Genomic DNA, 17037 nt, shown 5'->3' on the forward strand with positions numbered 1-17037 from the left:
CCGCGGCGAGCCCATTCGTAATCGACCCCCTTCCGCTCCAGGCGGTGCCACCAGGTGTTGGGGAAATGGCAGGCTAGTTTTTCATAAACGGAGTTGACCAGGCTCCAGAAAGCACCTGTCTCCCACTGTGAGGCCTGCGCTGACCCATTCGAGAGGCCCCAGGGATGACATGTAAACCTCAGGTCCGAAAAGATTGGTGAAAAGCCAGCAAACCGTGCTTTAAAACATCATCAATACCTTTATCTATTTCTCCTCTTGCTCTGTCATATTAAAGACTCCATGTTCATTACTACTGCCTAGTGGGAAGCTGAGCAAGGCCCACTCACTCTCAGGCCTCCCACACTGCCTATGAGTGACACCATCCCAAGGCACTGACTGTCCTGCAAGCCAGTCCTTCTAGATGGAGGTGGGGGTGAGTGAAATGCTGAGTCTGGAGCAGGAGTGACTTCCACAGCCCTGGGAGCAGGGAAGGGACATCTGGTGGCTTCTGGGCCAGGTGGGCACCATGTGCAAGGGCTCTGCTGTGTGCTGTAGAATGTGACATGAGGAAAACCAGGCATTTCAGGGGATGGGTCCCAGAATCCAGTGCGGAGTATGGCTACAGACCCAGGTCACCAGTGACATCCACCTGCTCCCCACTCACAGGAGACTCCGAGATAATGGGGAGTTTCCCACGAAATTATTTGTCTGAAATGATGAACATGTGAGGTTTCAGATGCTTGCAGCCACAATCATGGTGGCTGTAGAAGCCCCTGTGGGAATGGGTTCTGATGAAACAGGTAACAAGCCACACAGGAGCCAGCATCATGGGCTTGGGGCAGAGCAGATGGCCAGTGCAGAGGCAAACCATGCTTTGAGGAGGAGCCTGTCCCCACCATGACAGCAGCAGCAGATCATTGTGATAAAGACAGAGCTGGATACAGGATTCCCTAGGAGCTGTCCCCAGAGGCTCACAGCAAAACAGGCAACATTTTAAGCGATGCAGAATACTAGAATTCCAGTCAGTCACCTGGAGTCCCAAAGCTCGATGGAATTGCTTTCTATGAAGAAGTAGGTTCCTTGAACCCAACCCTACCCTAAACCTCCGGCTCTCATTGCCCATCTTACTGACCCTCCCTGCTCCAGCCCCAGGCACTGCCAACTCCCTTGTCCTCTCTCTGCATATATCGTTGATCTAGGATGGCATGCTCTTACACATATGACCTGGTACACAGATGGGTGCCACAGCTGCTCTGGATGGCATGCTCTTACACATATGACCTGGTTCACAGATGGGGGCTACAGCTGCTCTGGACGGCACACTCTTACACATATGACCTGGTTCACAGATGGGGGCTACAGATGCTCTGGACGGCACGCTCTTACACATATGACCTGGTACACAGATGAGGGTTACAGCTTTGCACTACTAACCAGTGCCTCCCATGCACATACAGGGCCAGGATCTTACTTGGGGTCCTCCTGCAAGAGTCATAGAAGGCTTCCTTCTGTCTGTCTGTTGCTGCTCTGATTGAATGCCACCGACTGTATGGTTTACAAAGAATGAAGGTTTATCCTCCCTAGGCTTGCAGTGCGTCTACAAACTGAAATGTTAGACCCTGAGACGTAAGCGATAGCATTCTGAAACGAGCCTCGTGCCCGACACTATCAGTAAGGCTGGCTCTAATGGGTTTGCAGCTTCCTGTGTCCCACAAGAAATGATGGCATTTTCAGTGCTGAATTAAAGGCAGGAGTCCAAGGGGAAAGGAGTTTATACAGGTTCTGGGGATGGAGGGCTGTTGGGGAGGGCCTTGCTGGTGGAGACTCTTCAGAGGTCAGATAGTTCAGGGGGTGGCACGTACAAGGGAGTGAAGAGGACTTTATAGATCCTGGAAGATAGTTCAGTTCTGTAATCCCCAAAACTTAGGTTTTTTTTTTTTTTTTTTTTAAAAAAAAAAAAGCCAGGCTTGGTAACACACACTTGTAATCCTAGCTCCTCAGAGACAGAGACAGGAGACATACACACACACATACATACATACATGCATACATACATACATACGTACATACACACACATACATATACATACACACATACATATACATACACACATACATATACATACACACACATACATATACATATACACACACACATACACACAGGCTAAATAAAATCAGAATAGATAACTAAAAAAGATGACATTCACAACAAACCCACCAGTCAGGATCTGGATAATGCATGAATGCCTTAGCCCATAAGTGACTTCCCCTGTTCATGGTCCACCGAAGAAAGAACCCACTGTGGATCCCTCCTGCTAGTCCCTCGCTGAGGACGGTCAGCCTGCAGCACACACCCCTCCAAGTTATCCACCTGACCTCCATGTGTCTCTTCCACACTCACAGAGGACATCTTTCCAGATGGGACTGTCAGATCGCTTCTAACTCTTCAGAATGTCTTGGAGCATTTGTTGTGCTGGTCACAGAGCCCTGCAACCTGAGATTTAGGCAGCAGGAGCATGCCGGGTCACATCCATCAGACCCAGAACCGTGAGAGCTCATGACCCTCTGAACACATGGCAGGGTGTGAGGACAGCACTCCTCACACACCCTTGTTGGGGTGTTGTCTGTGAAGCCTCTAGAGAGCCACACATGGGAAAGATGTTCAGGGCCACCTCTCGCCCAGTTATTCCTGTCTCTAGACATTGTGCCCAAATGGGGTTTGGGGTGTATCTCAGTTGACAGAGTACTCACCTGTAAGAAACCCTGATAAACTGGGTGTGTAGCACACCCCTGTAATCCCAGTACTCGGGATGTGGAGGCAGAAGATTATGAAAGCTGAAGGTTACCCTCAGTTACTTAGTGAGTTCAAGGCTAGCCTGGGCCATAGATCTCACATATGAGACCCTGTCTGGAAAAAAATTAAAAGGAAATAGACATATTTATAAGGCTATGTGTCTAAGCAGGGTTTGTTTATGCAGCAAAGGAGGTGGTACGACTCTCAGAGGGCTGTTGGTACTTCTCCCAGGGCCTTAGGCTCTGCATTATAGTAAGGCAGGAGCAAAATGGCTAGCGATTAAGACCCCAAAAACCTACTGCCTGGGCTCTGACATGCCATGTACTAACTGAATACATTTTAAAAGGCATATTTATATATTAAAGTCACTTGGATTCCCAGGCCTGTTTCCGCATTTTGTTTCCCCATTTACACCTCCCTCTGCTTCAGCAATGAACACTCAGAAAAAAAAAAACATCTGCCACATTCAGTACTCAATAAATGAGAGCGTTACTATACCATTTGCTAGCCTGTGGCTTCTGGCTGGAGGGCCTCTGATCCTGGGACTGGCTTGTGGGACCCTGTACTACATGGGGCCAGGCCAGGTCAGAAATTGCCTTTGTGTGTATTGATGGCAGATTGCGTCCCCTGTTCTCCATTGCTCTGCTTTGGGTGTGTGTGTGTGTGTGTGTGTGTGTGTGTGTGTGCCCACGGGTATTCAGGTGCAGGCACCTGTGCACACATGGAGATCAGAGGGGAGCCTGGGTGTCCTGCTTTGTCACTCTCTGCTTTATTCCCATGAGGCAGGGTCTTTCCATGAATCTGGAGATAGGCTGGTGGTTCACACGCTCTAGTGACCCTCCTTTCTCTGTCCCCCACAATGCTGGGGTTATAGACATATACATACAGCCACGTTTGACTTTTCACATGTGTGCCAGAGATTTGAACTCTCATCCTCATGCTGGCAAAGCAAGTGCTCTTACCCACTGCTCTGTGTTCTTAACTGGGGCCTGTAGATTTCATGTGAAGTCCTGGTGGGCCCATCACTGAAAATCCAAAACACATAGGGAAGAAGTGGGTGATATTTACAAACTTCAGTACCCTGTATTAGTCAGTAGTCTGTAGAAGATCAATAGTGAGATGCCTATATATTACAAGGGGAATTTATTAGAGACAGGCTGGGGATTCCAACAATGGCCATCTACATGGAGAGGCTGATAACGGGGTAGCTGGTCCGTCCCATGAGTCTGGATACCTCAGGTATCCCAATCTGGTGCCTAGAACCTGGAGCATTCCTGGAGAACCACTGCTCCCCAGTCCATGTCGGAAGTAACTGGATTCCAGTGTCAGTGAAGGGTGGCAACAATAGAAGCAACAAAAGAGCAGATGCACTTCTCAGCAAGGAGCAGAAGTGGGCAGGCAAAGTACTGCTTGCTTTCCTTCCAGTCTCCTTGTCTCTGAGCTGCTGGACAGCACTGCCCACTCTGGAGGAGTGCCCCTCCCTTAGTGAATTCTTCCTGGGAATGTCCTCACGCCTCCCTTTAGAGGCATGTCTCTTGGTTGATTCCAGAGCCAAGAAGATTAACCACTACATACAAACGCTAAGTCATATGGCAGAAACTGTCTGTAAAGCAGACAATGTGGTCTTTCAGCATCTTTTGTTGTAAAGGCATCTGGAGGTAGCAGATGCTGCCTAGGTGACCCGTCACCTGGGTATCATTACAGCCAGCACACCAGACCATGGATGCTGTAGGAAAGAAAGACAAACGGGTTCCTAAAGATCCAGGTTGTTGCTGGAGTGGAAAGGAAACAATCCGTTTGCCTGGCTTTCCTCGAATGGGTGTTCCTGCTCAGGCTGCCAGGGTGGCCATCTAAGCATGTGGACTCTTCCGCAGTTCACACCTTCCCTTCCAGTCTATATGAAAACATGTCCTTGCATTTCCCAACAAGATTAACAGCGTGAAACAGTGCCGGGTGCCTGGAGGGAGAAAACACTTGCTTGTTTGCATGGTAAATATTTACTGTGGAGAGTTCTGAGCGGTCGGAAGCCTCCTCTTGGGGGTTGCATGGGACTACCTGAGTATAGCCACCCGCTGCAACTTGGCAGACTGCTCCACACACCCTTGAACACTGTTAAGCTAGGCTTCACGCGTGTGCTCTTCAGAACTGTGCCAACCCAGGCCCAGACATTTTAAGTTCCCCTCCTTTCCCACCCACTAGAAGGGCCCCTGGCCAGCCAAGACCTAACACTAACCTTGAACACGTTTGGAGAACCCTGCTGTAACATTTTTACGTTCCCAGTCCTCAAGTAGATAAGCTGCAAACCTATAGCCACAGGCCGTGGGCTAAACTTGGGACTTCCCGGGACTGCTTCTGGGTTCTTTGACGCCTTTGTGGGTGTAAGTGGGGGTATCGTAGCCTCTAAACCGTCATCAAGGCTTAGCAGCACTGATGCTGATGGCCTTGCTTTGGGAACCTGAGCATCACCGGGGAACCCGATACCTTTGATTTTTGGCCATTAGTACAGCTCATAAAAGGTTCTCAGCTGCCTTGAATGTCAAGACAAAGCCCCAGATAGCTGTTTCAGCTCTCAGGGTCAGACATCAAGAAGTGGGGACCCCCACGAGGCTTGTCGCCTACGGCTGTATCATCCTACCCAGCTGGTTTTCTGGGCTTGCAGTACCGCCTCCACCTTCCAGCACATTCAGAAGCCAGCACAGGCCTCTCATTGCGCATTTTAATCTTCCCTTCGGATCGATGTCCCTCATGCTTGTCCTTGCTCTCTTCAATGCCCGTATTATCACAATTCACCCATAACCTTAAAACCAGGACTTCTCTCGGGCCCCATTCTCCTCCTCCTCTCCAGTCAGTGCACCCATTCTCTACAAACACACACAGCAGCCCCCTGACCCCGGCTCGCTGAAATCCTGCCCGCTAATGCTTCTGATCGGGCTGCAACCGTAATTACGTAAGAAGCCTCATCCTCGGAAACGCTCTTAGCTCTGAACACCATCCATCATTATTCTCTAAAAATGCAAGAACTCTTCTGCAGCCGCCTCTCTCACACCGAGGGTGTGCAGGGGAAAGACCGCCACGGTCCAACCAATAGTCTCTTCGGTGTGTCAGGGTGAGGAGCGGGTGTTAATTCTTATGTTCAACACACCAGGGTGCAGGGCCTGCTAATGATGCCACATTCATTGGAGGGAAAATAATAGGAAGGTACAAACAGGAGCCCGAGGCTGCGGAGTTTTCTCTCGGTAATAGCTCAGTGTGGGAAGTGGATTGGAGATAGAAAATAATAACCCAGATTTCCTGCAGTTAGGGACAAATGACATTGTGCCGTGTGTTTTCCATACATTACCTCCTGAGTCTACACGGTGGCTGTCCCAGGTAGATATTCTTCTCTTTCTGTTTCAGAGACAGAAGGGTCAGGGGTTGAGGGGAGCTCTGCAGTGAGAATCCCCTTCCGTGAGAGGGAGGGCCCTACTGGGCTAGACAATCCAGGATTGCTCCAGGATCCCTGGGGAAATCCTAATCTGCCCAGAGTCAAGTCCTCAGATAAATGGCATAGTGTCTGCAGATAACGGGTGTTCGCCGCCTACATGCTGAAATCATCTCTAGATGGCTGCCTGTGCCCACTCCAGGGTAGACGGTTTTATACGTGGCACTCATGCTGTGTCCTCTCAGGACACCAAGAGTCCCCACTTGCTCAGCACTAACATAGGGCTTTCCTTGAGTTTTTAAAGGAACTTTAAAATTTTTATTTATGTGTGTATTGGAGTGTGTGTACACATTTGTCTGTGTGAGGGCATCGTATCCCCTGGAACTGGAGTATTAGAGTTATGAGCTGCTGTATGGGTGCTAGGAGTTGAACTTGGGTCCTCTGGAAGAGCAGCCAGTGCTCCTAACCACCGAGCCATCTCTCCAGCCTGATGTCTGTGTTTTTTACTCGGGTATGCAGTCTTGCTACATTGCCCTGGCTGGCCTTGACTGACTTGAGCTTTCAGGCATCCTGCCTCAGCCTCCCAAGGAGCTGGGACTACAGGCTGGTGCCAATAGACCTAGATTAATGTCCTTTTCTTTTCTTAAAGAAAGGCAACTTCAATCTGGAGGTTTTCAAAAATGCCATTAATAAGTACTGACTTCGTGACTAGAGATATCATTTCCAGTCACAAGATCTTAGACTTGTGGGGCTTGAGAGATGGCTCAGTGGTTAAGAGTATCTGTTGCTCTAATAGAGGATCTGAGTTCAGTTCCCAGCACCCATGTTGGTGGCTCACAACTGTAACTTCAGCTGATGCTCTATGCTGGACTCCAAGTGCACCCACACACATGGCATATACTTACACACATATACTTAAATCACAATTTAGAAAACTAAGCATTAAGAAAAACTAAAAAAATTTAGAATTGGGCCATTGCCCTGGTCTCTAAAGAGGCAGACAATGGTGTAAATACATGTTTCCATGGAGGGTCTTACTTTAAAGTTACCTGGTCTTTGCCGAGCTCAGACTGAACATTGCCAGGAGCAGATAACTCAATAAACCCTGGCATGGCTGGGCAATGCCTGCGTGATGACCAAGGTGAGTGTCTGAGTTAGGGTTTCTACTGCTGTGAAGAGACACCGCGGACATGGCAACTCTTATAAAGGAAAGCATTTCATTGGGGATGGCTTACAATTTCAGAGTCCGTTACCGTCATGGTGGGACATCGCAGTGCACAGGCAGACATCGTGCTGGAGAAGGAACTGAGAGTTCTGTATCTCCATCTGCAGGCAGCAGGAGGAGACTGTGTGTCATACCGGGCATGGCTTGAGCATATGAAACCTCAGAGCCCACCTCCACCATGACACACCTCCTAATAACATCACTCCCTGTGGGCCGAGCTTTTACACGCATGAATCTGTGGAGGCCATTCCTTTTCAAACCGCCACAGTGAGGAAGGTTAGGTATTAGTCCTAGCAACTCCAGAGCTAGGCCTGAGGCTTCTGTAGAACTGAGGAGGCAGAGGTGCTGATAGAAGGGGCCCTTGGGGAAGAAAAACATACATGAAGAATAACTGCAGGTGCCACAAAGAGCCCTAGAATACCCCTGTGAGGGGCAATCATGGCAGCAGCTTCTGCACATACAGAGGGTAGAGACCAGGTGCTGTTACTGTTTTCTGGTCATGTGTGTTGATGCAAAACAAGAAGAGACACAGCTCTCACCTCAAAGGGAGATAGTTTATTCTGGAGCAAAATATCAAAATATGAGCATGGCCCAGGAACACAGGTTTGGGTTACCCCCAAATTCCACATTTCAGTTTGGTAACAGTTTGTGGGATTGTCCTAGCAACGGAGCAAAGAAAATCATAAATCAGGACAGTTTGTAAACATGTTCATGTGGACCTTGAATAGGGATGTTACAGCAGAGCCAGAAAGTCACTGTTACAGGCCTCCGATGCTCTCCGACAACATGCTTAGCTTTGGGTAACCTGGAAGTCTAGGATATGTTTGTACATATCAAAGGATTTACCTAATCATCAGAAGTTGCTAGTCACAGAGGTAGGCAGTAAATGCTATTTAGGGACTGAGACAGCCCAAGATAATTTTCCTGTAGAACTGTGACTTCAAGCTGTTGACAGATATTGACGTCTGTCAATAAGGTATCTGTCTTGGCATCTTCCCGGGAATGCCAGTGAACACGTGTAGTTGAGAAATGACTACAAGGCAGGCCTTCCTGGGCCTGCCCTGTCCCTGTGAGATGTAGCCGGTTGCCTGCAGCACAGGGAACCCCAACAGCCTGTGAGATGTGACCTGTGGTTCCCTCTTAAAGCTCAAGAGACAGAGGTTGTGTATGTGGGGGTCACGTTTTCACATAACAGGGTTGGGGATTGGCAGAGCCAGGTGCCAGTCCAAGCACATCTCTGCAGCTGTAGAACAGTTTCTGCTGGGAAACCCTCTCACAGAGGGGCCTGCAGGGTGCAGTGTCTAACAGGAGTAGCCAAGGCAGGGCCATGGGCTGCGTGAGCCCCAAGACAGCTATGAGTATGGCCTACAAAATCATAAACCTACTGAAAACATTACAAAATGTTATTGTATTCTTAATTTTCTCAAGCTCTTGTATATAGTGCATGTTGCCCCCTCTACCCCATGTTCTCCGCCCTTCTCTTTCCTCTTCCCCTCCCCTCCCACGGGCTCCTTTTACCACCTGTATAGCTAACTTCTACTTTTATAACATATATGTGCATGTGTGCATGTATATGCATGTGTATATGATTTTATGTTACCTATAGAAAACCGAAGAACATGGTCTCTCATTTGCGCTTTCTCAATATATGTGACTTCCTATGATTTTTTATATAAAAACAATATAACTTCATTCTTCTTTATAAATGGAAAAAGAGGTTTTTTTTTGTATATGCGGGGGTCAGGGGAAATTGTGTGGGATCAGGGCATGGCTCAGCAGTTAACAGCATTTGCTGTTCTTGCAGAGGACATGGGTTCAATTCCTAGCACCACACTTCATACCTTGCAATTGCTTGTAACTCTAGTTTAAAGGGAGCGGATGGCCTTTTCTGGCCTCTGGACATTACACACACACACATGGTGCACTGAGAGACAAGTAGGAACATGCACATAAGTTAATTTTTTATTCTATTGCATAGACCGTACATTTTCCTTAACCTTGCCTGTGCTGTCAGATACCTGGATTGGCTCCACAGTGTGGCTGCTGTCAACAGATGTTAGACAGACACACAAGTGTGTCTGCGCTGTGTCAACTTGGAGACTCTAGGGCAAATACCCAGGGGGGTTTTCGCTGGGTGGCGATTTTTCCATAACTTGATTGCGTGGTTCTCAAGCATGAACCCTATAAGACAACTTCTATCACAGTGTCTAAGGTTGAACACTCCTGGAAGCTGGCAAAAGCTAAGAGGGGCTGTCTCCTCTCTGGAAGTGCAGGGGGTTCTTTTTAGAGAAAGTAGGACAGACCTGGGGCACCACCAGCAACCCAGGGCGAACCGTAACCTTTCCAGACGCCTTGCCCCCATGTGTTTGACCCGCTGGGGACCACTGCTGTTAGCACCCCTCAGAGTGAGACTGTAGGAACCATGTGCCCTGCACATGGCTGTCCAGCTACTGTACATCTTCTCGTTATATCTCCGAAGGCCTAAGACTGTGTCCCCTGGAGCACCCAAGCTCCATTTCCCATCACTGAGTGCCATGGGAGAAGTGATGGCCTAGAATGACTGGCCAACAATCTCTAGGTTGCAGTCCTTACTCAGTAAATAAGAAGGGCAAGAGTCTTGGAGCAGCTGTTGGGAGCCTCAGAACACTTAGACCCCACGGCAGAGAGAAAAGCTGGTCCCTCAGAGATAGGCAGAGTCCATAATGGTCATTTGGAAGTCATGTCACCGGGCATCACTCTGAACAGGGCTGAAGGTTGTGTCATCCGGCCTACAAGGCAATGATAACGACCCTATCAGTGACCCGCCGTGGCTAGGTCTGAAGGTCAGGGTATGCTCAATCTGACCTCTGTGTGGGTGTCCTCCTGGTCTCCCAGTGGAGGACTGGAAGAAATTCAGCAAACAGCTGGGGAAATTGTAGGCATCTTGGAAAAGCCCTAGAGCCAAAGGCTAAGCCAGGAGGAACAGGAGGAACAAAAGTACCACCTGAGGGCATCCAGAGGACTGTCCAAGCTGTGTAGGAGGAGGTGATTGGCAGGAGGTGAGCACACTTCCATTCTGGTCCCGGCAGGCGGCCCCCACTCCCAGGCTGCCCTGACAGGCAGAGCCATGGAGGACCAGTGTGGCCTTTGATGCTGTTCTTTCTCCCCTGCTGAGTCCCCCTTGTTTAATGTGATCACTTGGGTTGTCATTAATTTTTTTCTAGATGTCACAGCACCCCATACATTCTGGTTTTAATCAGAAGCCGGACCACACGTGGTCCATGAGCCCAGAAGGCAGTCTGCCCCGTGGCTCACGGTTGGGTCTGGGAAATTGGCAAGGCCTCTTCAGAAGCCGACAGGCAGGCACTGGGGTTGCTTGGTTGGTGGGATTTGATCATTAATAATGTCTGATCAACCATGACCCCTTCATAATCAAGGAACTCAGAGAGACATGCGGAGCCAGGCAAACCCTGCGGCTCTGGAGTTATGGAAATTAACAGAAGGGGTATTGAACTATTTAACGTGGAGCCTCCAAACTCAGGAGGCCTGGGTGGGGGAGGCTGAGTGGCTGGAACCGTGGGAGATGAGAATGTGGGGAAGGCAGTAGCATAGCAGGGGGAAACTAGCAAGGGGGCTGAATAATGCAAGCCTAACCTCGCAGTGGTCCTGCCTGCTGCAGGCTCTGCTCCTGCTGTGAGAAGTGTGAAATCACCTGCTGAGGGCGGGCTCTGGCCTCTCCTGCCGGGTTGAAGGGAAGATCTGCACCATATGAGGGGTGGTGGAAGGGGATGGAAAAGCCAGAGGCACTGGCTCATGACAACCTCCCATGGGGAACAATGAGGGGTCCTGGGTCTGGTGACATTCTCCAAGTGTGCAGCATCCTGAGGAAAGATGAAGTTGTTTTCACATCTTGTTCCCGTGAAGGATGAACTGTAAGACAAGTTCCACAGAGGACTGAGCTCAGGCAACCCACACTCATCACCAGGGCTGTGCGCTCCCTTTCAATATGCTCCCCGCGGCCTTTGGAAATCAGGAAGGAGCAGAGGGTAGGCCGTGTTTGGTTTTCCAATCTGGGCTGATTATGGGGTGTCGGGAGCATAGGTTTTCTGGGCAAGCAAGAAAATAAATGGCTCAGCTGACTCCCTGACTCTGTCCCCAACCCCTCCCACAGGGTACCAGATTGCCTATCGCCTGGCCAGCGGCAGTCCCCACACCTTCACCACCGTCGAGGTGGGTGCCACGGTGCGGCAGTTCACAGCCACAGAGCTGGCCCCGGAATCTGCATACATCTTCAGACTGTCTGCTAAGACGAGACAGGGCTGGGGAGAACCTCTGGAGGCCACAGTCATCACCACCGAGAAGAGAGGTAAGCTCCCAGACCCAGATCTGAGTGTAGACGGCAGGGCACTGGTTAGTCAGCGCCCAGAAGCCTGGGCCAGACATGGAGCTGGGCAGGTTGGAGCTGGGCAGGTTGGAGCTGGGCAGGTTGTTATTTTTTTTAAGTGTATGCGGCAGAGGTGGGTGTATTTGCTCAGGCATATGCGTGTGCATATATGTGGAAGTCAGAGTCCAGTGTCTTCCTCTAACATCCCCCACCTTGTTTTTTGAGACAGTTTCTCGTTGAGCCTATAATTGGCTGTTTGGGCTAGGCTGGCTGGCCAACAAGTTCCAGGGGATTCTCCTGTCTCTGCCTCCCCAGCCCTGGAGTTAAAGACATGGGCCGTGCTGTCTGGCTTTTTTGCAGGTGCAGGAGAGCAGAAGTTGTGTCCTCATGCATGCTCTACAGGCACAGTACTTGCTGAGTCAGGTCCCCGGCTCTGAGCCAGACGTGTTAGCAGAGTGTCCTTGAAGCACAACTGTTGGCCCCTGCCCACTGTCTCAGACAGGAGGTGAGAAGTGCAGCTCAGAGAGGCTAGCCCAGGGTAGCACAGAGCTTTGTCTGGAACAGTGGTTCTCAGCCTTGATAATGCTGCGACCCTTTAACACAGTTCCTCAGGTTGCAGTGACGCCCAACCATAAAATTATTTTTGTTGCTACTTCCTAAGTGCAATTTTGCTACTGTTATGAATTGTAATGTAAAGATCTGGTATGTAGGATACCTGATATGCGATCCTGGGGGATGCGACCCACAGGTTGAGAACCACTGCTCTAGAACCTTCCACCGCAGCCCAAAGGGCCTCTCTTCAGAAGCCATGCCTCCACCAAAATTCAACTTGGAGAGCCAGAGGATTTATTGGGTCTCTTTACAGTACACAGTGGTAGGGGTTTGCTTATAAACGTCATGTAGGTGACCCCCAAATAGTTGCACCACCACCAAGTGATGACCTCGTGGAGTCTCCCTTTCAGCTAGCCTTCCACATCCTGTCTAATCTAGTATCTACCTCCCAGCACCCCTTGCAGCTAGCTAACTGGGGGGCAGAAGAGCACAATGCTGGGATCCCAGGTAAGGGTCCTATCCTCCATCTACTAAGAAGTGTCAGTCAGTAGCAGCATCCCCATCACCGTAGATTCAGCTAATACCGTATTATTCTGCTCAATTAGTTACTATGGTTACCAGTCCACGATGATATCTACTCTAAAATAGCAGTGATATTATTATGTTGTGCACAGATGCCCTCACAGCCAGACCCAGAGGTCTGAGGAACTAGGCCAGGAGGCCTGGGAAACACCTGGCGCTCAAGGCTCAGGGCTGTGAGGCCTTGGGCAAACCCTTCCCCTCTCTCTGCTATGGCACTGCCTTGGGAGGCCTGTGTGGTGCAGTTAGCACAACGCCCGGACATGCGGATCCCTTTTCTCGTCATCAGCGAGGCTCCCAGGAGCTGGTGTGATGTAGATGCTCAACAAATGTGAATGTGTGCCATTGGCGCATTGGTGGCACCTTTTATTACAAGATCTAAAGCAGGCCATTTCATGGATCCAGGAGTCGAACTCAGAGCACTTAAATCTAAGAGAGGAAGGAGGCAGGCACAGGGCTCACACCGTGCGCCAGTCCCCTCCAGGTATCACCTTTTCTGTTCCCAGCTTCAAGCTGCCAGTCAGGCTATGTTAGCCTTTCATTGCTGTAACAAAATACCCCCAGACAAATAATTTTAAAAAGGAAGGTTAATTTGGGCTCATAGGTTTCTGTGTGTTCAAAATAAGACTGTGGTGGCTGGGACTGCAGAGGTATGAAGGAGCCTTGTTTATGGGGCCCAGTCACCCCTGCAGAAGGTTTAATCTTCACAGCAGGGACATGCCAACTGTAGGAGGTGGGGCAGCCTGATCTCTGTAGGACAAAGATAATCTTAAAGCGTACAGGTATATCATCTAATGGCCATATAGCCCAGGCTGGCCTCGAACTCCAGATCCTCCGCTTCTGCATCTTACATGCTGGGACTACAGGTGTATGCCATTACACCCGTCTTTACAGGGTGCAGGAGACCAAGCCCACCCAGTCCTCGTTCATGCTAGGTAAACACTAGACCCACCGAGCCACAGCCGCCACATGTTTGGGAAGACGCTGTCTCTGTCTTTCCTGAAGCTAACATCTTGCCCCTCCTTGCAGGTGTGCACGTATTACTACTGAGTTCTCCCCAGATGCTGACTGCCCTCTCGTTGGCCAGACACCTGGGCGGGGCTTCACTGGCACATCCCTTGTTGCCTCCATAACTCTGCAAGTGGATGCTCTCACTGGGTCCTTTTGGGAAGATTGTGCTTGAACTCAGAGTAGTGATTTGACCTCAATGCCCGTGGCACTGGGGGGAACCAGGATCCAAACGATGGGTGCCGGGAGGGTCCTCCAGAGATTGGCAGCTGTAGCCTGCTCCCCAGAGACTTAGTCGTGTTCTTAAGAACCGATGGCATAGGCTTCGCTCAGGGACCCACGGGTAGCCACCCTTGGCCCTCGCCTTCTTCCCCTGGTCATGCACTCCTTAGGAGTGCCCAACGCTATTTGTGTGTGTGGTTGCATACATACTTGTGTGTGCATGTTCGCAGGTGTACTTGTTTGTGTGAGTTTTGTGCAAGTGGGTGTTTGTATGCATGTGCAGTGTATACACATATGCATGGGTTTGTAGGCTAAAGTGCAGCCTCAGGGGTCTCTTGAGACACTCTCTACTTTGTTCCTTGAGACAGGGTTTCTCAGTGGCCTGACACTTGCTAATTTGTCCAGGCTAACCGGCCAGCGAGCCACAGGGATCCACCTGCCCCCATTTCCCCAGATTATAAGCACCACCCCACTGGGATTCTTTTCACATGGGTTCTGGGGATCCAACTGTGGTCCTCGTGCTTGTAACCAGAATCACTTTACCAGCTGAGCTTTCTCTCCAACCCATGAACCCTTTGGGGTCAAAGGATGGGTAAGGAAGGTTTGTTGTGGCCCCTACAGGACTTGAGTCAGGCCCGCATGAAAACATATACATAGGCACCCTTCTGTTGGCGGGCCAGCTTGGCCTGGTCATGCCAGCTAGGTGCCTGGGCATAGGGCCAACATTCCCTACTCATCCCCCAGCCACTTAGGTGTGGAGAACTTTGACTTCTGACCAGGTTCTAGTAGACTTAGGGACAGGGAGCCTGAGCCATTTCCAGCGGCAGTGTGTCCATAGAAAGCCTTTGAAACTGGCCAGGGTGCCCAGCTCTTCCTCAGGCCTGCAGAAATCAAGCTTCCAGCCAGTGTGCAGACTCCCAGCCAGGAGCCCTGATTGAGCCAGATCGAAGTGCCTCTCACATCCCTGTCACTGCGGGACCCACGATCGATGGCTGCTTTATTACACGCCACACATTTTAATCAGAATCAATAGTCGTCATGATAAACAATTAAACAATTATTTCTCCCTCTATGGAACCCTCTGTTGAAATCAATGGGGGACAGGAACACAGTGTCAGGCACATGGTACCCATTCAAGGCCAAGGCTGGTCCCAAGCACCCTTCATTCTAACCCCTCAGAAACCATTAGCAGCCCACAGGGATCCCCACCTGCTCTCGCCTCCCACTTCCCAGGAGAACTCAGCAGATTCCTCTCATGTGTTAGACTCAGGTTAACTAGAAAGAAAAAGAAATTAGGTTTTAAAGATGAGCTCAGCCCCCAAATCAGACAGCGTTCAAAGGAGGCTTGAGTGGTTTAGAAGATCACCGCCAGAGACGTCAGCTGTCATTCAGACATAGTTGCCCTTCCTGGTAGGGGCTGGGGCCTCTGGAGACACCCATTTCTGCCTGGTTCTGCTATGTGAGCAAGCCCTGCTGCCCAGTCAGACCTGATCTGGTGCATCCAAAGTGAGCTAGCTGTAGGACAACCTCCTCTCCCAAACCTAGGACTCGCTTGCTTGTCTCTCTGTTTGCATGACAGGGCAAGCACACGTGTACATGTGTTCATGTGTGGGTGCATAAAGAAATCAGAGGTCCTGCCAGGTGGTAGTGATTCACACCTTAATCCCAGCACTCAGGAGGCAGAGGCAGGCGGATCTCTGTGAGTTCGAGGCCAGCCAGCTACACAAAGAAAGCCTGTCTCTAGAAACCAAGAGGAAAAATAAGAAAGAGAAAAATAAAAGAAATCAGAGGTCCAGGCTTAGGTGTCGCCTTCCTTCCTCAGGTGCCAATCTGCCCTGTTTCTTAAGACAGAGTGTCTCCATGGGACCTGGACCTCTCCCATTAGGTGAGGCTGGCTGGCCAGTAGGCCCCAGCTCTCTGTCTGTCTCCACCCTCCTCCCTAGCACCAGAATTAAAAGCATCACCACTATGCACAGATTTTTATGTGGGATCTGGGGTCTGAACTTGGGTCCTCAGCTTGTATGGAAAATATATTACCTACCAGGCTAGACCAACTCCCTAGCCTCAGGACTTTCTTTCACCGTGCCTCTCCCACACAGATGCTCTCATGGGCAGGCATCAAGGAGGAGCAAGGAACGGTCCCTCATGAATCCCTGCTTTTCTCCTCTTCTGGTTGCAGAGAGGCCCGCGCCCCCCAGAGAGCTCCTGGTACCCCAGGCGGAAGTGACAGCACGTAGCCTCCGTCTCCAGTGGGTCCCTGGCAGCGACGGGGCCTCCCCCATCCGGTACTTCACTGTGCAGGTGCGAGAGCTGCCTGGGGGAGAGTGGCAGACCTACTCCTCATCCATCAGCCACGAGGCCACAGCCTGTGCCGTCGAAAGGTACTGTGGGGTGGGGGTAGAATTCAGTTTTCATCTTTCTGAACCTGAGCTCTTGGTCGCTTGTCTCCCTACTGTGACAAAATGTCTTCTGGAAATATTCTAAGAGAGGAAGGGTTTACTTTGGCTCGTGGTTTGAGGGTCCTCGGTCCGTCATGGCGGTGACAGCATGGAGCAGGAGTTTGAAGCATCTAGTCATATTGCATCCAGCCAGGAAGTTCTTCACACCCTTCCTCATTCCAGGCCCCACCCCCCTGGAATGGTGCTACCCACACTCAGGGTGGATTTTAGCACCTCGATTAACCAAATCTTGATTAACCATCCCCTTGGGTTGACTCCAGGGTGATTTCAGAGTTTGTCAGTTGGCAGTCAGTTCTAACCGTCACTGGGCTACCTCACTTGACATGATAGCTGTTTCCTCATGGCCTTTCTTACGAACTCAGTAATGAAGTGTGTGACATGCCTTTCCTCCATCTCTCTGCCCCACCCTGCTTATACCCTTCTCCCCCACCC

At 50.3% G+C, this 17037-nt stretch overlaps 1 protein-coding gene across 1 annotated transcript in view; it reads left to right on the forward strand.

Annotated features, from left to right (window-relative positions):
• Positions 1-17037, forward strand: part of LOC121465135 (protein sidekick-1-like) — a 955042-nt gene that overhangs the window by 849943 nt on the left and 88062 nt on the right. The window contains exons 29-30 of the mRNA XM_041678320.1: positions 11573-11767; positions 16326-16527. Coding sequence (XP_041534254.1) covers positions 11573-11767; positions 16326-16527 — 397 coding nt within the window. The remainder of the gene's footprint in view (positions 1-11572; positions 11768-16325; positions 16528-17037) is intronic.

The sequence above is a fragment of the Microtus oregoni genome, unplaced genomic scaffold (genome assembly GCF_018167655.1).
Source record: "Microtus oregoni isolate MIOR12 unplaced genomic scaffold, Mior012 000029F_ref0000214, whole genome shotgun sequence".
NCBI lineage: Eukaryota > Metazoa > Chordata > Mammalia > Rodentia > Cricetidae > Microtus > Microtus oregoni.